Source organism: Amblyomma maculatum, chromosome 1 (genome assembly GCF_055883805.1).
Source record: "Amblyomma maculatum isolate TAMU_Amacu chromosome 1, ASM5588380v1, whole genome shotgun sequence".
In the NCBI taxonomy this organism is placed as follows: Eukaryota; Metazoa; Arthropoda; class Arachnida; order Ixodida; family Ixodidae; genus Amblyomma; species Amblyomma maculatum.
In genome coordinates this window covers 356,505,659-356,525,240 of record NC_139344.1, presented here as the reverse complement: position 1 = coordinate 356,525,240, position 19,582 = coordinate 356,505,659, and the positions used below count along the sequence as shown (strand labels likewise).

At 46.0% G+C, this 19,582-nt stretch overlaps 1 protein-coding gene across 2 annotated transcripts in view; it reads left to right on the top strand.

Annotated features, from left to right (window-relative positions):
- Positions 1–14,032, top strand: part of LOC146207893 (exportin-T-like) — a 34,860-nt gene extending 20,828 nt beyond the window's left edge. Inside the window, exons 18-26 of one of the 2 annotated variants that reach the window (XM_084591389.1) lie at positions 3,343–3,485; positions 3,578–3,677; positions 4,159–4,344; positions 6,560–6,767; positions 7,990–8,057; positions 9,141–9,305; positions 9,885–9,932; positions 11,244–11,372; positions 13,773–14,032. In XM_084591389.1, coding sequence (XP_084447515.1) covers positions 3,343–3,485; positions 3,578–3,677; positions 4,159–4,344; positions 6,560–6,767; positions 7,990–8,057; positions 9,141–9,305; positions 9,885–9,932; positions 11,244–11,372; positions 13,773–13,802 — 1,077 coding nt within the window. In that variant the 3' untranslated portion in view covers positions 13,803–14,032. The remainder of the gene's footprint in view (positions 1–3,342; positions 3,486–3,577; positions 3,678–4,158; positions 4,345–6,559; positions 6,768–7,989; positions 8,058–9,140; positions 9,306–9,884; positions 9,933–11,243; positions 11,373–13,772) is intronic. The other variant, XM_084591400.1, reaches the window with a different exon arrangement.
- Positions 14,033–19,582: the final 5,550 nt, after the last annotated feature.

Sequence of the window (19,582 nt, the reverse complement as noted above, 5' to 3'; positions counted from 1 at the left end):
TCTCCGATTCCGCTGGACAACGGCGCCGTTCTTCGTGCCGACTGCAGTCGTGTACGTATTGATACCGCGCCTGTCACTAACAGTGACATAACTCAAGTGAGTGCCCGTGAGCAGGCTACGCTTGATAGACTGGTATCGACGCCGGCGACGGCACGAAAGACCGCGCTGTTCGCCGATGCAAGTGGTGCGTCCGCAGAGTCAGATGCGGACGGAACAGCCTCCTATGCGGTAATTGACCTCAGCATTGTGAATATCCTTCTGGATGCCGTGCGGTGCAAAGCGTGTCGTGGATGCGTGCGTTTAATTACCAGCGACCGGAGCTATGGCCTCGCCGTAAAACTGATCGTGCTGTGCGACAACTGCGGTGAGATTGCGGCCGAGTGGAACTCGCGGAGGGTTGACGGCGAGAAAAGGTGCAATCCTTTTGAGCTGAATATTCTGGCTAGTCGAGCAATGCTGTCGACCGGTAACGGCCAGACAGCAATGAACGATATCTTTTCGGCGATGGGGTTGTCGCGGCGCGGGATGCACAACAGGACGTTTCAACGGCATCTGAAGAACACACTGCAACCCGCTGCTACCCGAGCCGCCACGACCGCTATGGCACAAGCCGCGCAGGCAGTGGCGAAGGTCTACGATGACTTGTGTTTTGGGCATAGGGGGAACATTGCCGTGTGCTACGACGGCACATGGATGACGCGCGGACACTCATCACATATAGGCGTCGGTGCCGTGGTGGAACTCTTCACTGGTTACGTGCTTGATTATGTGGTGTTGTCAAACTTTTGTCTGGGCTGCGAAATTGGTCCCAAGCCAAACACTGACGGCTACGAACTTTGGAAATCACGCCACCAGTGCCAAAAAAACACCAACTCCAAGGCTGGTCAAATGGAAGTAGAGGCTGGCAAAATTCTGTTTGAAAGATCTCTGCAGCGCCACAACATGCGCTACACAACCATGCTATGCGATGGGGACAGTCGCACGTTCAGTGCTCTTAAAGATGCTGCAATCTATGGCTACATTGAAATAGTCAAAGAGGACTGCATAAATCACGTGCACAAGCGTATGGGAGCAGCTTTGCGCAACCTCTTGCAGAGACACAAGGGTGCAGGGAAGCAAAGTCTTGGCGGCAGAGGAAGGCTGACAGCTGATCTAGTTGACAAGCTGGCAATATATTATGGCCGAGCGCTTCGATCAAATGTAGGTGATGTGGATGCCATGCAGCGAGCTGTGATGGCGACATATTACCACATCACATCTACTGATGACTGCCCCAAACACAGTTTGTGTCCTACCGGTGAGAAGTCATGGTGCCGCCACAACGCTGCAAAGGCAAAAGAGGAGCCTGCACCAAAGCACAATTACAGTCTGCCAAGAGATGTGGCTGATGCTCTTTTGCCTGTTTATAGTCGTTTATCAGAGAAGAGCCTGCTGCAGAGGTGCATTCGGGGGAAGACCCAGAACTCGAACGAAAGCTTCCACTCGGTCATCTGGACCTTGATCCACAAAGAGCGGCACTCATCACTGTTTGCTGTGGAAGCAGCCACAGCAGAAGCTGTGCTGCGCTTCAATGCCGGCTGCAAGCATACAGCAGCAGCAATTCTGCAAGAATGCAGTACAAATGTGACAGCAACTGGGTCCAGGAGAGCTGAAGAAAAGGACTTGCACCGTAGCGTACGTTCTGCAAAGAAGCGGGCGGCTTCGCTTGGCGTTGCTAAAACAGAAAAAAGAAAACACCGCGACAGCATGCACCCCGACTATGCTCCTGGTGCATTTTAATAGCATGAGGTCTTTGGGGTTGCCCTTCCTGATTAAATGCCGTGAGGCTTGAGTGCTTCCGACAATCCCCCAATTTTGGTAGTGTTGCATTTTTTAAAGATCAATATCTCTGGTCCTGTTCTTGCTATTGCTTTAAAATTTTTTTTTCTAGAAAGGGAATCCTGCGAGTCTCATGAAACCAAGGTAAATGCAGTGACGACAAAAGAAAATTTGCTGAGAAGGTTATGTTGTCTTCGGTACCCAAATGGAATTTTCCTTTCAAGCGTTTCCTATTGCGTAACTTTGGCTCAAATTGGCATAGGCCATTAATTTTCGCTTCAGATCACTTTCCACCTGTTTCTGATCTTGTTGACATATCAATCATTGACATAATTTACACCTACATGCTGTGAAGTGTTTTTCCTCGTTTTCTCAAAACTGCAATTTTGAGGGTGCTGCAATTTTGGAGGAGAGATATCTCTTAGTCTATTTGTGCTATAGCTCTCATTCTTGTCTTGTTAGAAAGAGAAAACCTTCGACAGTGCCGTAGGACAAAAATATGTACAGTTATTGTGCGGCAACATTTACCGAATTAATTATCAATCTTAGGTGCCAACCTGGGCTTTTATTCATAAAAGTTTGACTTATTGTAACTTTGGTTCAAATTCTTCTACCACGTTAATTCATGACTAGCGGCACTCTATGATCCTTCTAGATCACTCTGGCAGGGCTATTCTCCTCATGCCATAAAGTGTTTAGTAATTAACTCACCTCCAAACGAAGAACATGAATTAGGGATTATTTTGAAAGCTATTTCATCTACAAGAAAACTAATCAGATATTTGAAATCAGCATGCAAAAGTACATTAATGGTGCAAGTTTCAGTCAGATCCACCCATAAATAAGGAAAAAAGTTTTAAGAGGGGTGTCCCCCCTTAAGTCTCAGTGTAATGAGACAGTATTTTTCCAAAAGAAAACTTCGTTAAATTGCAAACCTCATTGCATGAAGGTTTTTGTCTTTCAGTTTTGCAAATAACATGGCATGTTCATGCTACCTTCTTGTTCTTTATTTTGCCCGTTTGGGGGGGGGGGGGGGGGGGGGGGGGCATGCATTTCAGTGGAAGTAAAAAACTGGAGTGAAAAAAAACCTTCTTGCATTGTTAACTTTATTGTATCGAGGTTTGACTGCATGGGAAAAAAAAAATCTCTGCAGAAAGTCTCAGTAAAGGTGCGTTAACGGTGGAACCGGACGCTGGTGGGATGGATAATTGGGCAAACTGGGCAGCATTATTCTCAGAACTGACGCACGAAGCAAAGGGAGGAAACGTGTTCTGTTCCACTTTCTCTTTCAATAAAAGTGGTGCTTCCCAAGCTTGAAACCTGTGCTGCCCTTCACACTCGTGAAACTCAACAGCAGTTCCATCAGAGACTGACAGTGTGCTTTCTTCTGCTGCATGATGTAGCTTTTTCTATTTTTAGACCTTCAATGAGTGGGTGTGATGCTCTAAAAGCTTAACACTCTCTCTCTCTCTTTTCTTTTTTTAATGTTGGACTTGTACTATTGCACACATACTGTGCTTTCAGAAAAAGCAGCTGCTTATGAAGAATCAGCTGACCCCTGTCATGCGCAAGTTTGAGTCCTTGGCCCAGCGATTGCCTCTGGAGCCTGTGGAGGAGAAACGGCGAGACATTGCGGAGTGCATGAACCATGCCATGGCGGTGACCAGGTACATGTGGTTGCTTGACCAAATCGGAGTGGCTGGATATGTACGTCCCGAGGCCTTTTTTTGACCTTGGTTGTTTTATTGTTTCGTTCCAGTCGGACCAGCAAGGCATTCTCAAACCAGCAAACCATGAAAGCCTGCAACTGTGTTTCTATTTACCTGGAAGCACTCCAAGTATTTCTGCAGGCCTTAGACGTAAGTGCTGGCACCCTTTTCTTGACCAAGTGAGGGAAGTTTGGTGCAAAAGAGTGCTCTTAATACAGCAGCTGCCAAGCATTCGTGCACGCTGAAAAAAAAAAAAAAAAAAAAAAAAGGAGGAAAAAGGAAAAGAAGCTGTTGCAAGTTTGTCTTTATTTATTATTCATCGCTCATTGCAAAGAACAATGCGAAAAAATTCAGGAAATTAGAACGTGGAAGTTTCTAAAATTCTAAAGATCGGAGCAGATTTCCGTATCGCTCGCAGAGGGCTGAATTTGAGTGTTACCAATTTCTTACCACACCTTAGTTACACACAAGCTTGGATGTCATTGTTGGCTCGCCAGGGAAGCCTGCGGATTCCTATTTTTGCAGCGCCGTCATTTCCGCATGCATAGTTAACAGAGCGGATGCAACTGTAGGCTGGGACCACAGGCGATGTTTTTTTTTTTTCCTTCTTTTTTTTTGTTCGTGTGTACAGCTTCCATACGAGCAGCCGCTGCTCCAGGCAGGTGTGCGGCAGTTCCTACACCGCATGGTGGTGTGCCTGGAGGAGGAAGTGCTGCCCCTGGTGCCACGAGCCTGCGAGCAGCTCCTGCGCAACCCGGACGTGCGCTCGGTGCAGGAGCTCATCCCTCTCATCAACCAGATCGTCTGCAAATTCAAGGTAGGCAGCCATCTTTCTCTTAGTTTGTTATGTCAGCACAGTGGTTTGAATTGGCAGGACAGTTTGTTCAAGACCGTACTTACATTGCACCATTTCAAGCAGCCAATGGCAGTGACCTAATGCATCTCGGTATGTCACAAAAGCTCATGGTGAATCGTTTCACCGCCTTGAGCTCGCTCACTTACCACAATGCTGTTTCTAGCCTTCAAAACGTTTGCCGATTGGCTGAAGCAATGGAAACAGCTGCTGTATTGGTGGCCGGCCGTGAAGATAGACACACTTCGATGCTGAAACGCACTTGATTCGACCATGTGCTGTTTCTTAGATGGAGCAACAGTGTCAAGCTGTAAAGCTGCGCTCGTTCTGAAACGAGTAATGTGTAAGTTGTGCTGAAGCTTATGGCACCATTCCGATCGGCGTAGCTTGACCTATTGCCAGGCTCCCTGCCAAATTAGATGTCCAAATTTGCATCGCCAAGTTTGATGGACACAGTGTTGCTGCTCCTGCTTCGTGCAGAGTTGCCTGACTCTTCCTCAGAGGCTTTCCTCCTCTCAAGTACTGCGATTGCCGCTACAGAATGTGAGCGAGCAAGCGTTGCCTTCTCATTGTGCCCATTCCTCGCGGTAGCGGCAAGACTGTTTCTCCGGCTGGCATCGCGCAGCCTTACCCGCGTTTCTGACAGCCATGTAGCGCTATCACACACACAAAAAAAGCCATTGGAGCGGGGCAGATTGGAAACTGGTTACTCGGGTTCAGCAGCTGAGCGCGCTGACCACTGAGCGGTTTCGGCTACACATACTCTCATGTCCCATTCAAACCATGCATGGCTAATTGCGGCCATTAACCTGACACACCTGTTTTTCTGGCTGGTGTTAACAGTGCCTCAACCGCACTTCTGGTCACCTCTGCGGCTGCGAATTTTTATAGTTACTGCACTAAGGAATTTTCGCTTCCGAATATAGCGTGACATGCAAGATGCTGGACTAGACTGCCATCACATGTTGCTACTGAAGATAACGAGTCTTTCCAAAATCTTCGCAATAAAATGATTCGAACTAGCCGATTTAATATTGCCGTGTTTACTCGATTCTAAACACCCCCTTTTTTTTCATGGTAAGGATAACCAAGTCGGCGGTCAGGCATGCCGGCTTCAGTGGCAGCACCCACTGTCACCATTTTTTAACCTGCTCCTATCCGAGCCACCTGGAGGTGACTAGGCAGAACCGTCACTGTCCGCTCTGCTCGAACCCTCTCTTGGGTCACCCATAACTTCTTACCTATGCCACCTCTCCAGTCTAATATTTTAAGCTCAGCGTTTGGCTCTGCATCCCTTCAGAAAAGCGTGAGTACCCAAAGTGCAAAAAAAAAAGTGTAAAGGAGCGATTGTTGAGTTACCTGACTTATGCAGTTTCACATAAAAGTGATAAATGCAGTTCTCACACAGAACTGAGCACTGAAGGATGTGCTTCATTGATGAGCCAAAAATTCCATCAACCAAAGTATCTTGCATAATGGAATAACTTTACACATTGAGATAGCTATAGTCGCTATAGTCTATCGCAGTTGTGCAGTAGCTATGTAAATTCACAGCTGTAGAGGCGGCCGAGCAAGCAAGCGTTCTGTTGTGGCAATCCTGGTCTTCAGACCATGCGAATGCGAGAACAGCTACACTGTGTCTGTCAAACTTGGCGGTATATTTGGACGTCGCATTTGACAGGCAATCTGACAACAAGTTTAGCTGCATCAACCGGAATGGCGTCAACTTTGTTATTCTTCTAGTTTAGAAAAGCGCTTAAATCCCAGCTGTGGCAAGGGATTCCCACAAATTCATACTCTACAACTGCACACCACAGCACTTTTCATTGCAACTCGCTTTCACTGCTTCGGCCATTTATTAGAGAGGTCGTAACAGTGATGCTGGGTCATGTAGTAATGAGGGGTCATTGTTAGTAATAGTTAAAATTCAAGCCCTGGAGACAGGCTTCCCTCCTGGTTTAAAGGGACATAGTAAGAGAATGTAAGCTCTGAAGACAGGCTCCCCTCCTGGTTAAAGGGCATAGTAATAGTTAGAATGCAAGCCCTGGGGCGGGCTCTCCTCCAGGTTAAAGGGTCATAGTAATAGTTATGTAGTAATGAGGTCATAGTTAGCTAGGATGCAAGCCCTGGAGACAGGTTCTCCTCCAGGTTAGGCCACCTGAGGTTGCAAGGGGGGCAGCTTTCTTGGGTGTTCCAGAAAGAAGTGGTGCCCTTCCTGCAACGGATGTTCATGCCCTTGGTCGGGGTCATCTTTGGTGCCCTGGCCGCCCCTGTGGAGCCCGGGGATGAGCAGGCATTGCGTGACCGGCAGCTGCTGCAGCGTGCCTATTTCCTCTTCGTGGCTGCCATTATCACAAACAACGTAGTCGAGGTGGTCGCTTCCCAAGGTGAGTCAGAGCTCTTTATTACCAGCTGCAAAACTTCCCGTGAGGCGCAGTTTAAAAAAAAAATGGCGGTTTTGATTGGTCCAAATTTGGATGTTTATGAATAGTGGCAGTGCACGCGGCCATTAAAGGAAACTGTGTCTTAAGTTGCAAATTTTCATATTGTCGAAAAATGCACGACCACATGGGAAATGAAATGAGTTCAATAGTTGCAGTAGCAGAAATTCTTAGACATGCCGTAGAGTTATTTAATATGGTAAAGAAGAAAAGAAAAAAAAACTGGTTTCCAGAAGGCATTGACGGCAGTAACAGAAAGCTCTTATTGACCACTTCTAGATGGCGCGATAGGCACCTGAGAAGTGCTTATTAGAACTAATCACTTTTTGAAGCGGAGTTTCCCAACTGGGTATGATATAAAAACTCTGAAGGGTAAGCAACAGGGTGCTAGGCAGGGGGATCATTTCCGGTGCTCACCAGAGTACTTGGTGATCGGTACAGCATTAGCCTGGTAAAAGCACTTCTGTTTAGTAGGAACAGACTGCATTATTGTACTCAACTGAGACACCATGCGGAACCTAAAGTTGCGGGGGCCTCATTAGATGGGGGCCACTGTCTTGTCACAGCCCACTGCTCTGTTATTACTCCATTTTTATTAGGGAAATGAGCGTCTACTAATCGCTTCCTCTCAGATCTTTCCTAGTTTAGGAGCTTCTCCTAAAGATATTGTATTAAATTTGAGAAACACAAGTTGTTCCTGGTACAGAAAAACCTCATTGTAGAAGAGTTGGATTTGGCACATAAATTCATTTGTCATATCCACTATTCATCGTTGCAGCTTTGCACAACAGAGTCTTAAGTACTCAGTATAGCATGCGTACAGTTAACACGCAATGGGTGACTCAAAGGACCGAAATATTATTTGTCTTAAACCACTTTTGAGCTCATTTACACATCTTTAGCCACGTGAATGCACGAGGTGCCTATAAAGATACCACTCCCATAAAAATAAAACATGAACCAACCAAACTTTGCTTTCACATCACTTTTTTTTACCATACTATGATATATTTGTGTTCATTATAACAAGGTTTGGTGTTAGTATTAGTTCCGATCCTCACACTGTGCCAAGACCCATTATTCGAAAGGTGTCAGCATCGTTTGAACTGTTCCTGTGTGCCTGCTTGTTTTTCATGCTGTATACTGCTTGCTTGTCCTCATTGTTCAGATGCGCAGAGCTTGGAGCAGGTGTTCACAACAATCATCCAAGGCGCTGTCGAGTTCCCAGATCCAGTGGTAAGTTGTAAACTGCACCCATACGCTTAGCAATTGAGCCTGTGCATGCCGTTAACAATGCGTAGAGAAAATTGTGACGACGGTCCGTCACGAAGCAGATCTGTTTCATTCACAGCACCATTATTGCCAGGCTCATGGAAAGAAATCCCGTGTGTGAGAGTTGTGCGCGGAATCTGTGCGCTGATGGGTCACTTGTCAATCATCCTGATGATGTCATCGGAAAAATAAAAATCCTGTCTCCACCAGGAATCGAGCCTCCATCCCTCAGATCCCCAGCCGAGCGCTTTAACCAACTGCGCCACGCCTGAGATCGTGAAACGCACTTCATAATTCTCCTTGTCTACCGTGAGGATGATGTAGCGATGACAATGATGCTGCAATTAACGATGACGGCAGTGATGACAGTAACAATGATATTGACGGCGTATTTAGTTCATAATAAAAACATGTGATGCACCGTGTGCAGTAACAACGCTCCGGCTTTTGCGTTTCTGCAGTGCAAATTCCACAGTGCTCTTTTTTTTTTTTTTAAGTGCTCTATGAGTGCAGATATAGAAAAAGCATGAAACTGGCCTCATAAGCCTTAAGTGCCTATTTCAGCGCAAGCTCGTGTGTACTGTCAAATCCATCATGCATGATTTGCCAGATGGATGCCATATAGTATATATACCCCAGCTCAAACGATCAGTGCGGCTGCATGGGCTGTGAAGAACCCACCCTATGTTTGTGTTCGTGGCAAGCTTAAGTACAACAATGTTTATTCATTGTGCGTTGGATGCAGATCGAGCTTAAGAAAACGCTGCAGTTTTAACTCCTAAAGTAACCGCGTAGTTAAAGTCTCAAAGAAAAGAAGCCTGGCACTTATTGATAAGTGGATATGGTGGATGTGGATGTCATTTAGTAAAGTGCAATGCACCGCATAGACCTTGGTGCTTTTTTTTTTTTTTATTTTCAGCGACAAATGTTGGTTTCATCACACAAGTAAATGCATGCGTTGGCATAATTTTTTTTTTTATTCTTGATGACCGGCAGGCACGTCAGTAGTCTTTCATACCGATTCTCTGCCGTGTGTTTTTCTTGCAGGCTCAGAAAACGTGCTTCACTATCCTGCGCAAGATGGTGGAGCTGTGGGGCGGTAAAAACGCCGAGCCGCACTTTGTGGACTTTGTGTACAAGTCGGTCGTGCCAGCGTGCTTCCACGCGCCACTCAAGAACACCTTTGACCTGACAGACGCTCAGACCATCTTGGTGCGTACTACCCTACCTGTGAGGACACTTGTCTGGCCTCGCGAGCATCCACTGCTAGCCTTATTGAGCCTACCCTTCACATTGGAGATGCTCCTGGCAAATTATTTGCTGCGTACCTGAAGATTTGCTGGCTGGTGTGATCACGGTCACGCATGTGCGCTCCCTTGATGGCAGCTTACCAGAAGTGAATGATGACCAGTGCATACTCTGGGGCAGTTTTGTCTGTTGCCGTCAGCAGGTGAGAGCTTTTTTGGTGCCTGTAATGTTTGTTTACACTTGAGAGGTCAAACTGGAACCTTAGCCATAACGCAGCTAATGAATGACTGAAAAATTTCCGAAATTTAGGTGCGTTCTTGTGACAAAAATGCGAGAATGTATTATTAAGCAGCATCTCCCAGTGTTGGTGTAGTAGTTAACTGTGAAATGATTCTTGGCTAAATTTACCTGTTCCCGTGCTTGCTCTTCATTATTGCTCTAATTTGTGTCTGATGTCTCGGTGGGTTTAAGCATCCCGATTGCTGAGCTGCAAACTTAAGGGGTGCGATTCCTGACACGTATGCCTGTCTTTTTCCTTTCCAGGCCTTATCTGAAAGTGCTCTCTGCATGAAGACCATCCTTGCTGGGAGGGTGCGTACCATTGCATTGTTTTACTCATTTGCTTCCCCCCTTTTTGTACCAACTCTATTGCAGCTTTTAGAGGCCAGAGTGTGTACTACAAGCTAAAAATTGTGAAATGCAACTTCTTGAACAGTTTCCTGTGCTGCTCTTATAGTCAAATACAACTTAAAGGGACAGAAGAGAAAAATGAAGTGGGCTTGCATCGATAGAATGCCAGTTCCTGGTTACAAAAAAGCCACTTTTACTGAAAACAGAGCTGTTATAAGGTAGTAAAGAGGAAGAACAGGAATACAGGAAGCCGCCACAGCAGAAACGGCCGAGGCTTCATAACTACAAATGACGTGACGCGCAAGGGATCCTGGAGGCTGACAAATGCAAATTATGTTGACCGTTTGAATGCGGTAGTAGGTTTTGTCTCAAATATGCTTTTATCACATGTAAACGACGGGGAAAAGACAGCGTAAATGTTGCAAGGAAAATATAAAAATATACTAATTTCGTCCGCTTGCCGGTAGATGCCGCTAGTCTCTCAGCTAACACGGCGCTACAGGCGTCCACTTCAGAATTCGGTTATGTTTCGGCTTAGGCACTTCGTGCGTGCTCGGATAGTTTGGGTTGGGCCTGCGGCGCCTGAAATACGAGCTCGGAGCACCAGATGTGCCTACCCTAAGTGCGTATCGAATGAAGATCATAACTCGGCACGCACCTGCAAAGTATTCTCTGCTCCCCGCGCGCCAACAATCACGGGAGTCCCTTCTAGCGTCATAGTGTGCATCATTCTACCCTACTGCGTAGTAGGAGAAAACCAGTTTGAATTTGACCGGCGGGAACAAAAAATACAAACTTAATTTTTTATCGCAATATCTCGGCAATAGTTCGATTTCTTGCTGCTGGATATGGGGCGACAATGTCACGAAATGCTGTTAATTAGATTTTGATAGCATATTTGGGTGTCGTCCCTTGCTCCTGGCAAATTATTTGCTGCATACCTGAAGATTTGCTGGCTGGTGTGATCACGGTCACGCATTCCTCCGTGACAGAAACTAGCCTGTTGTCAAAACTTGTTTGGTTACCTAAAGAACTTCGCTACAAATCAGATTACAAGCTCAAGAATTTCAATGCCTGGGTCATCTTTTGCGTGGTCAAGTTTCGAAAGCTGTTTATTTTTTTAAGTTATATCCTACCATAGCAAAAGCATGCATCATGTTGTTTTGTACCTTGCATTCTGGAAAATTGAGATGGGCATAATCGGCTTAGGGAGAAGGGCTAGCACATGTGAAATATATCGCACAGATGTGGTTCGAACTTGATGTTTCACAGGGTGAGGAGTTCATGGAGTACTTGCGCACCCAGTACCTTCCCACACTGCTGAGGCTGTCACCAGAGCAGATTCAAGACTACTGCATGCATCTGCAGGGTGATCCCAAAGTTTTCAAGAACTATGTCAAGGTGGGCAGTTACCATTCTCTCTCTCTCTGTCATCAATATGACAATGAAATTGAAATGAAGTCCCCTTTTTTCATTACATTCAGATTTTAATCGTTCAGAACAGAAACTGAAATAATAAATGTGGCGAAATCACACCGACATGATTACAGTAAACCCCATCCCACAGTCGTAAATGTAACCATGGTGATCGAATATTTTAGGGGAATCTCCCCAGGTGGAGTAGATCTGTAATAGGGCAGTAATTACTCATTGACATCCACCCAAGTCTAGCCATATGGCTACAAAGGAAAGCTGTACTGCTTTCTCAGCAACTTCGAAGAGTCGAAAAATTCGTCCTGACCCAAGGATCGAACCCGGGACCATCGCCTTTTCGTGGCAGTCACTCCACCAGCTGAGCCAGCCAGGACGGTCAGCAGATCAGATGTTAGGGCAAGAGAAAATTGATAAATAGCACGAAGTGAGAACGGCGTTGATCAAATATTTTAGGGGAATGTAACCACTCTGGTTGTGCAACTCCTTAGCATCCACAGCTCGGTCACACCATCATTGAGTCAAACAATGGCTGTGGTATATAGTACGAGTTTACGTCATTCCTGCTGCTGAAGTAGTCTAGCTTAAGTGTGTTACAGTCGAACCTCGATATATCGGACACGGATATATCGAATTATTGATTATATCGAACACTTTCTATATCACGCGGAAAATCGCATGCATTTTTAATTTTTTATTTCAAACGGCGTCGGTTGCCAAATGGATAAATCGAACTCCGCCACCCCAAACCATGTGCACTCTGTTGACAGGAGGCGAGCTTTCCCTCAACGCCCTCGAAGATAGCGGCGGCGCGATGGGCGTTCCCGACTGCTGCGCACGATCGCTGCATACATCGGTCGCGCCGAGGGCGCCATTTGAACGTAGCGGCGTATGCACGCGGCGGCTTGGCCGGGCTAGGGTGGCTAGCCTGGTTTGTCAACGACTAACCGCGTCTCGGTGCCACCACTTGTGCTGCGCCAGTCGTTATCGTGTGTGGCCTAGGCCTGTCACGGCGTGTTCGGTGTTATGATGGCTGCAAACGCGAAGAAGCGGACGACCCTGACATTTGCTGCGAAATTGGAAGTGATCCGCCACGTTGAAAATGGTGAAAAAAAGTCAAGCGTCGCCGAAGCTTTCAGCATACCGAGGAGCACTTTGAGCACTCTGCTGAAAAACAAGAGTGACATAAAGGCCAAGGCGGAACAAAACCAGCACTCAGGCGCGCGGCGGGTGCGCAAAGCTGCCTTTGAAGACATTGAGAAGGCGCTGCACAAATGGTTCATCAACGCAAGGGCCCGGAATATTCCTGTATCGGGACCGATGATACAACAGAAGGCCAAGAACTTTGCGTTCATTCTCGGTGCCGAGAACTTCAATGCCAGCAGCGGTTGGCTGCAACGTTTTAAGGCCTGCTTTAACATTGTCGGGAAGACAGTCTCGGGGGAAAGTGAGGACGCCAATGAAGGCGAGATCAAGAAGTGGCTTGAAGAAGAGTGGCCTAAGATTCTCGTCAAGTATGAGCCCAATCAGATATTCAATGCTGACGAGACGGGCCTGTTCTGGCAAATGCTTCCGCGACAAACGCTCGACACGCGCGGAGACAAGTGCCACGGCGGCAAGCAAGGCAAGGCTCGTATTACAGTTCTGTTGGCTGCGAATATGGACGGCAGCACGAAGCTGCGGCCACTTGTCATAGGCAAGTTCCAAACCCCGAGATGCATGCGCAACTGCCCCAGTGTTCCGGTGACATACGCATGGAACAAGAACTTCGTTGGCGGTGATGACAGCACCGGAACAGTGGCGGAGTTGACAGATGTAGAGATTGCGGCGGAAGTTACTGCTGAGCGGCCAAACGAAGACGCTGCCGAGGTTGATCCCGTAAGCGCTGCCCCGCTCCCGACTGCAACTGAGGCTGTAGCTGCTTTGGACCTTGTACGCCGCTACTGCGGCGCAATAGAAGGCGCTGGACTATCGCTTGTGGACCGTTCAGACTACGTTGAGGACGCCGTGGTTAAGCACGCGGTTGCCAATTTGAAGCAAGCTACGCTGCTACTGTACTTTAAGCCAAAGGAATAAATACTTTGTTTGAAACTTGAAGTGAGTATTTATTGCGCCACTGTGCCACGATTGGTTCATTGATTGATTTGTACTAGTTTTTGACGCGTTTTCTACGTGATTTTTTATATCGAATTCCGGCTATATCGAACTATTTTGCAATCACCGCGCTGTTCGATATATCGAGGTTCGACTGTATAGTGTATTTAAACGGTGTATGAACAATTATGTTGCAGGTTTTTGCCTCTTGCATGTGCGTATTCTGTGCAGCAACAGGGTCACAAAAATGCTTTCTCTTTGCTTCCCTTATTCCAGGCATTCTTCCAAAGGCTGAGGACATCTTGACACTTGGAGCAGGGCTTTGCTCCCGTTTTACCTACATGACGAGACCTTTTTTTTTTGTTTTCCCATCTGCAGATCTTGTACAGCAATTATCAATGGACTTTGTGTATATTGCACCCTACCTTGGGTATTTCTATGCATGCTTTCTATGGAATTTTTTTGTACAGGCCATAATGATGCAGAGCAAAATAAATGGTGATTTAGAGGGGCTTGTGAAGCTCTATGTAACAAAAGTATTTGAATGCCTTTGTTAGCAAGCAAGAACGGCCTCATTGCAGGTTGCAGTCCAAACGATCTCAAAAGTGATGCTTTCAAATGAGACATTCAAACTGTACTGTGAATGCATTCACAGTACATCATTTAATAATTTCACTTCTTATTTACAAGGTACTAATGTTAACTTATGGTGCATTCCACTGGCAGATCAGAAGTAGCTGCATTTCAATGGCAGAACAGAAGCAGTTTGGAGACGCTGAGAGCAGTTGGAGCTTCTCCCGCATGAAAGGTGGAATGCGAAGGAAATTACATTGTATTTTTTTTTTTGTCATGTTTTCATCATTTTTGCTCTGTGTGTAGCAGCAACAGAGGCTCAAGACCAAAGTTTTCGTGGTTATCAACACAAATTTTGCCACTGAAAGCAGTGAAGGCATGAGTGACTCCACATCGGATGTTCATTTTTGCCGAAGTGAGTCGCAGAAACGCTTCAGACTCCGAACGATGACAACAGAGATAGTTGCGAAGTTCGAGTTCATAGTCAAACAGCTCATCGCGCTGTTCTGCCAGTGATGAAGACTCCGAAGCATACACTGAAATGTTTGAAGAACTGTTCTTGTCACTGGAGGGCATTTACTCAGTCGTACCAGCCGCATGTTGCAAGCGCATGCGTCGATAAAGATGTGGGAAGGAACGATTCGGTCACGTGATACACCATCATCGAGTCTGGTCTCAGAGAGCAAGGAACGTTGCAATGGGAGATAAGCAACTGCACTCTGTTCCTGTTCTGCTGATGGAATGCGTCATTAGAGCACTACTTTTACCACTGGACAGCCCCCAAATAACTGACTACATGCAATTCGGGTTTAGGTCAGGGATTTGTCCATCTCGCGCACATTAAGAAGGGGCTACATTGACCAGGCGCCAAAGCTGTGAACACGTCTTGCCTGGGAGCTGAGCTTGACAGGTACCTTTGTGAGTGGTCACCCAGCAGCGCACAAGATGTCTGAGTTTTGATAGTAGATTCCACTGACCACTATGGAGCAGTGTGGCTGGTAGCTTACGCAGGCTAGGCAGAGCAGTTTCCTGCTATGTCTATTTTAGTTTTGTAGTGCTACATAAATCCCTGTAGCTGTATTCACTTCTTTTCTTGCTGCAAACAGAAAAGTTGGAAACATGTACAGGCAGTGCAGCATGCAACTGACATCATTTGTGACTGCACAAATGCAAACGTGGATATGTATGCGACAATTCAGTTTACATTTTACATGGGAAGTCTTTCTCGGTACCAGCTACTGGTGATCTACGCCACTGGATTCTGTCGAAGGTCGGGGCAGAAAAATTGACAAGTGATTGAACTAATGGTCGCAATATCCCAACGTGAATTTCGGTTTGGTGAGAATATTCTCAAATCAAAAGCAGAATCATCGAACTTGAAGGGGATCAGAAAACAGTTTGATGTATAAAAGTGGCAACGGCTAAGAAGCCTATCAGCAGCTACAAGCAAGAATACACTGCACCCACACCGGTGACATGCTTCTAGTAGCAATGAAGGCAAGTGGCCCTTGCGAGTCATGCACAATGTGCAAGATTAAAAAAAAAAAAAAATGGCCGCTGGTTTTGGGAAATAGAAAGGGCATAGTAACACATTTCTCGGACACGTTATCGACGAAGTGTAAAGGAAGGGATGAAGGTAAACTGAAAGGGTGTCTTATGAGGTTAAATCCAAGTGGTGCTGATAGTTATCCAATCGCCTTGAAGGTAAACTGAAAGGGTGTCTTATGAGGTTAAATCCAAGTGATAGTTATCCAATCGCCTATCATTCTCCCACAAAAGTCTCATGTAGCTTATGTGTAGCACCAGAAATATTCGGGACTAAAAATGGGCTCCACGTTTTCACTTTCAGCTCTTGCACTGAAGTGCACAAAATATTAACAGTGTGACGGCACTCGGGAATGCGCTGCCAAGGCAATTCAGTAACCTGTGCACTTTTTGGTCACTGCTGTGTAAAAAAGTGCAGTATCTGCCACTTCTCTCTGGACACTTGAACCTCGCCGTGATGGGAGGAAGGTGGGAGCGACAATGGAAAAAGGTGGTGCCCGAGTGGAGGGTTTCGACCACCTGGGGATCCTTAGCGTGCACCGACAACATGCGGTACACGAGCACCTTGCTTCTCACCTTCATAGAACAGCAGCCGCCGCGACCAGGAGCGAACCAACGTCCCAAACCACTGAACCACCGCGATGAGCAAATGATCGGCTCACTTCTGTGGGCTTTACTTGGCATGCACACTCAGTGCATTATACTCACTTTCAGAAGCACATTTCTATGCCCCTTCAACATCCCGAAGGCCCTGCCGCGGTGGCGCAGTGGTTAAGAATACCGACTAGTACTGTGCCAGTGTAGCTGGGTTCGAACACAACCGCCGCCGGCTGTCCGACCACGCTTTGGCACATTTTTTAAGGCGCAAGGACTCATGACTCGCCAGCATGTGCATCTAGTAGTGTCCCACATCATGAGATTCCACGAGACTAGCGTCACCAGGCGGTTCAAGCATATATGAAGCTGACCCCGGCGGGGTGTCTGTGCAGCGCCTTTCATTTGGCGCTTCCTTGAAGGCCGCACCAGACAGTACAGCAGGCATCAGCGATGTTTCAAATTGGTTTACAGGAAAGAAAAGGCGCAGTATCTGTCACAATTCTCTGCGGACACTTGAACCGAGCCGTAAGGAAAAGGAGTGGGAGTGAGAAAGGTGCCGTACTGGATGGCTATGGACCACCACGCTATATAAAGTCTTTCGCCTAATTGCACTTAAGTATCTCTTGGAAGAAGGCAGCAGAGCAGGTAACAACACAAAACATAAGCACACACAAACAAGGATAATGCTGCACTGACAATTATATGGGTAACAACACAAAACATAAGCACACACAAACACAAGGATAATGCTGCACTGACAACTACAGTTGTCAATGCAGCTTTGTCCTCGTGTTTGTGTGTGCTTCTTATGTTTTGTGTTGTTACCTGCTCTGCTGCCTTCTTCCAAGGGATGTGTGACCAACTAGCTCAACGTGCAACTTTGGGGGGATGGGGGGATGGTGTCAAGCTGTTCTACGCATATATCTCTCATGTGCATCCACATGCTGCTTTCAGTACATTGAAGATGCGCACTGGTCAGGCACAGTGTCACTGCAATGCTTCACTATGTAGATTATGCAGTGAAGCACTGCTACTGCATCGTGCTGCAAAAAGTTATAGCAAAGGCATTTACGATTTCGACATTCCCGACACTGTGCACACAGCAAAGCGCTTTATATAACCGTTTACGGCACCTTTTTTTTTTTTTCACGCCTATTTGATAATGCGAACATTTTGCCTGGCCCCTTGGTGACTGAATTAACGAGAGTTCACTGTATTTAAACAATCCTGGTGCAACATATACCGAACAATAGCTTAAAGAAGCTAATAATGATGGTCTCATGCAAGAAATCCATAGAGGTGGTCTTTGCGAGTATTGGAGCCAAATATAAAAGCTCAGTATGGAACCTATGATTTACAAGTAATTTAAATTAGCCGGCCGCTTGCAACAGATTAGGCCAAACCTCCCCGATAGCGTCATCTAGGCTTTCAGGGTGCGCCCACTCATCAGTGACGAGGGCAGGACGGAGCATAGTAAGGCGTAGTCGCGTCTTTTGTATTATTTTTTTTTTTGCTCGCCAGCTTCCGCAGAGTTGAGGGATGGAAGGAGTACCGTTTTCGATCTCAGATATCTTCGGTGTTAGTGAAGCTAGCTTAAAAATTCTTGCGTTGTAGAGATGACAGACAATACCTTATAGCTCATAAGCATTTTCTAGCTTTAGTAAATAGCTTTTCACGGGCCCTTTAAGCATTAAACATATCAAACAACACTGATGTTACTGAGAGAGCTTTGCACTAGGTGATGTTCTAGAGGAGCTATTTCATGTGCCTGATCATTCCGTTGCTGATACACTACCACAGGCTGCCGACACTCTATCGAATGAAAATAAAGTGGGTATGCATATGCAGAGTAAAGACATGTAACTGGTTAAGAGCGAGTTAAAATGGAAAGTGCTTTCTTTGGGCTCCTAGTTAAAGTTCCGCGCAGGTATTTGCCCGATTCACCATTCCAGCTGAAGTGAGGTCATAAAACAAAAATTTCGAGCCACTAAGGTCTGAAGTTGAAGGCTCATTCACACAGCACGATCAGATTCGAAAATACCTGCTGTGCTGTCACTGGCGTAGCAAGGTAATGGAGCATAGAGCTAAAGAGGCACATTAGTCGGTTCAAATCCCTGTCTCCAACTAGACTAGCAGATGCATGAAATGGTATGACACCACCCATTGCGTCAGAATTTTGATATGAAAGAGGACAAATCTGGCACCATATATTCAAGCATTGTTAGTCCTGGGTGTGCGCGTGCTTGGTTTGACCTTGGTCGGGCTAAAATAGGCTAGTACATAGTGCAAAGAGAGGTGAAACTCTAGACTGTACCTGGAGCAGTAGAGCTGTCGGTCTAAAGTTCCAGTTGATGCAGTAGAATCTTGTTAAGTGTGCCGAATCAGTAGCGATTCCCAATATAAGCCCGGCACCATTTTTATTGCGAAAGAAATACTCCAACAGCCAAAGCAAGACCTCGGATGACCATGAAATGGAGTAACTACGGTCTCCTCATGAAAAAATCAGCCTGCCATGACATTTAAATTCATGTTACCCCTATGCCAAGGGCAGGTGCTGCCAACTCAGATTGCTCCTTTCATATGGAAGGAGGGTGATATCCGAACCGTTTGCATTCTCCTTACCCCTACGACACGTAGGCACGTCCATACGGCTTGGTTGAAGCGCGACTTTATATGTAGGCTGGTAGCTTACGCTCTCTTGTCATACCCTTAAAGGACGAGTTTAAGTTTCCCCAATAATGTAGCACGCAAAAAAAGCTTCCACCGTTGCTTTCGCAATCCAACTACAGTTAACGAGCTAAACTACAACTAATTTTTGTGTGCACCCTGAATTAATATTTCCACGTCGCCACCTACCAAAAAATTATTGCAGGGGTGCGCGCTTTAGTATCCTTATGTGCGGAAATGCAAAAGCATTGAGAGTTCTGCACTTAGTTTCGCAATAAGCTCGTTCTGCGTTTCGTTGCTTTTCCGACATGTAAGAGTTTAGTTTGCTTTTTAGTGTTTATTTTTTCTCATTTCTTTTAGTGTATGTTTTTTATTATCCTGTATATTCTTTCAATATATTTATTACCTACTAAGATGCTTACTTCACATTTATTATCAATATTTATTTTTTCCCTTTCCCTAAACGCTCGTGGTGACTTCCTCTGATGATGCCGCTCACGCGGCATGGAATTGCTTTGCATTGAAAAAATGTGAACCAAATGGAAAACGAAACTGCTGTGTGTCCTACCTAACATAAGGAAATTTGCATTCGATGGTGGTTCGAAAACGATTGTTTATATGTGGGCGACAAACTGCATGTAGGCAGCCACATTCTTTTTGATGTTGCAACACCAAACCCAATAGGAATTTCATTAATATATAAT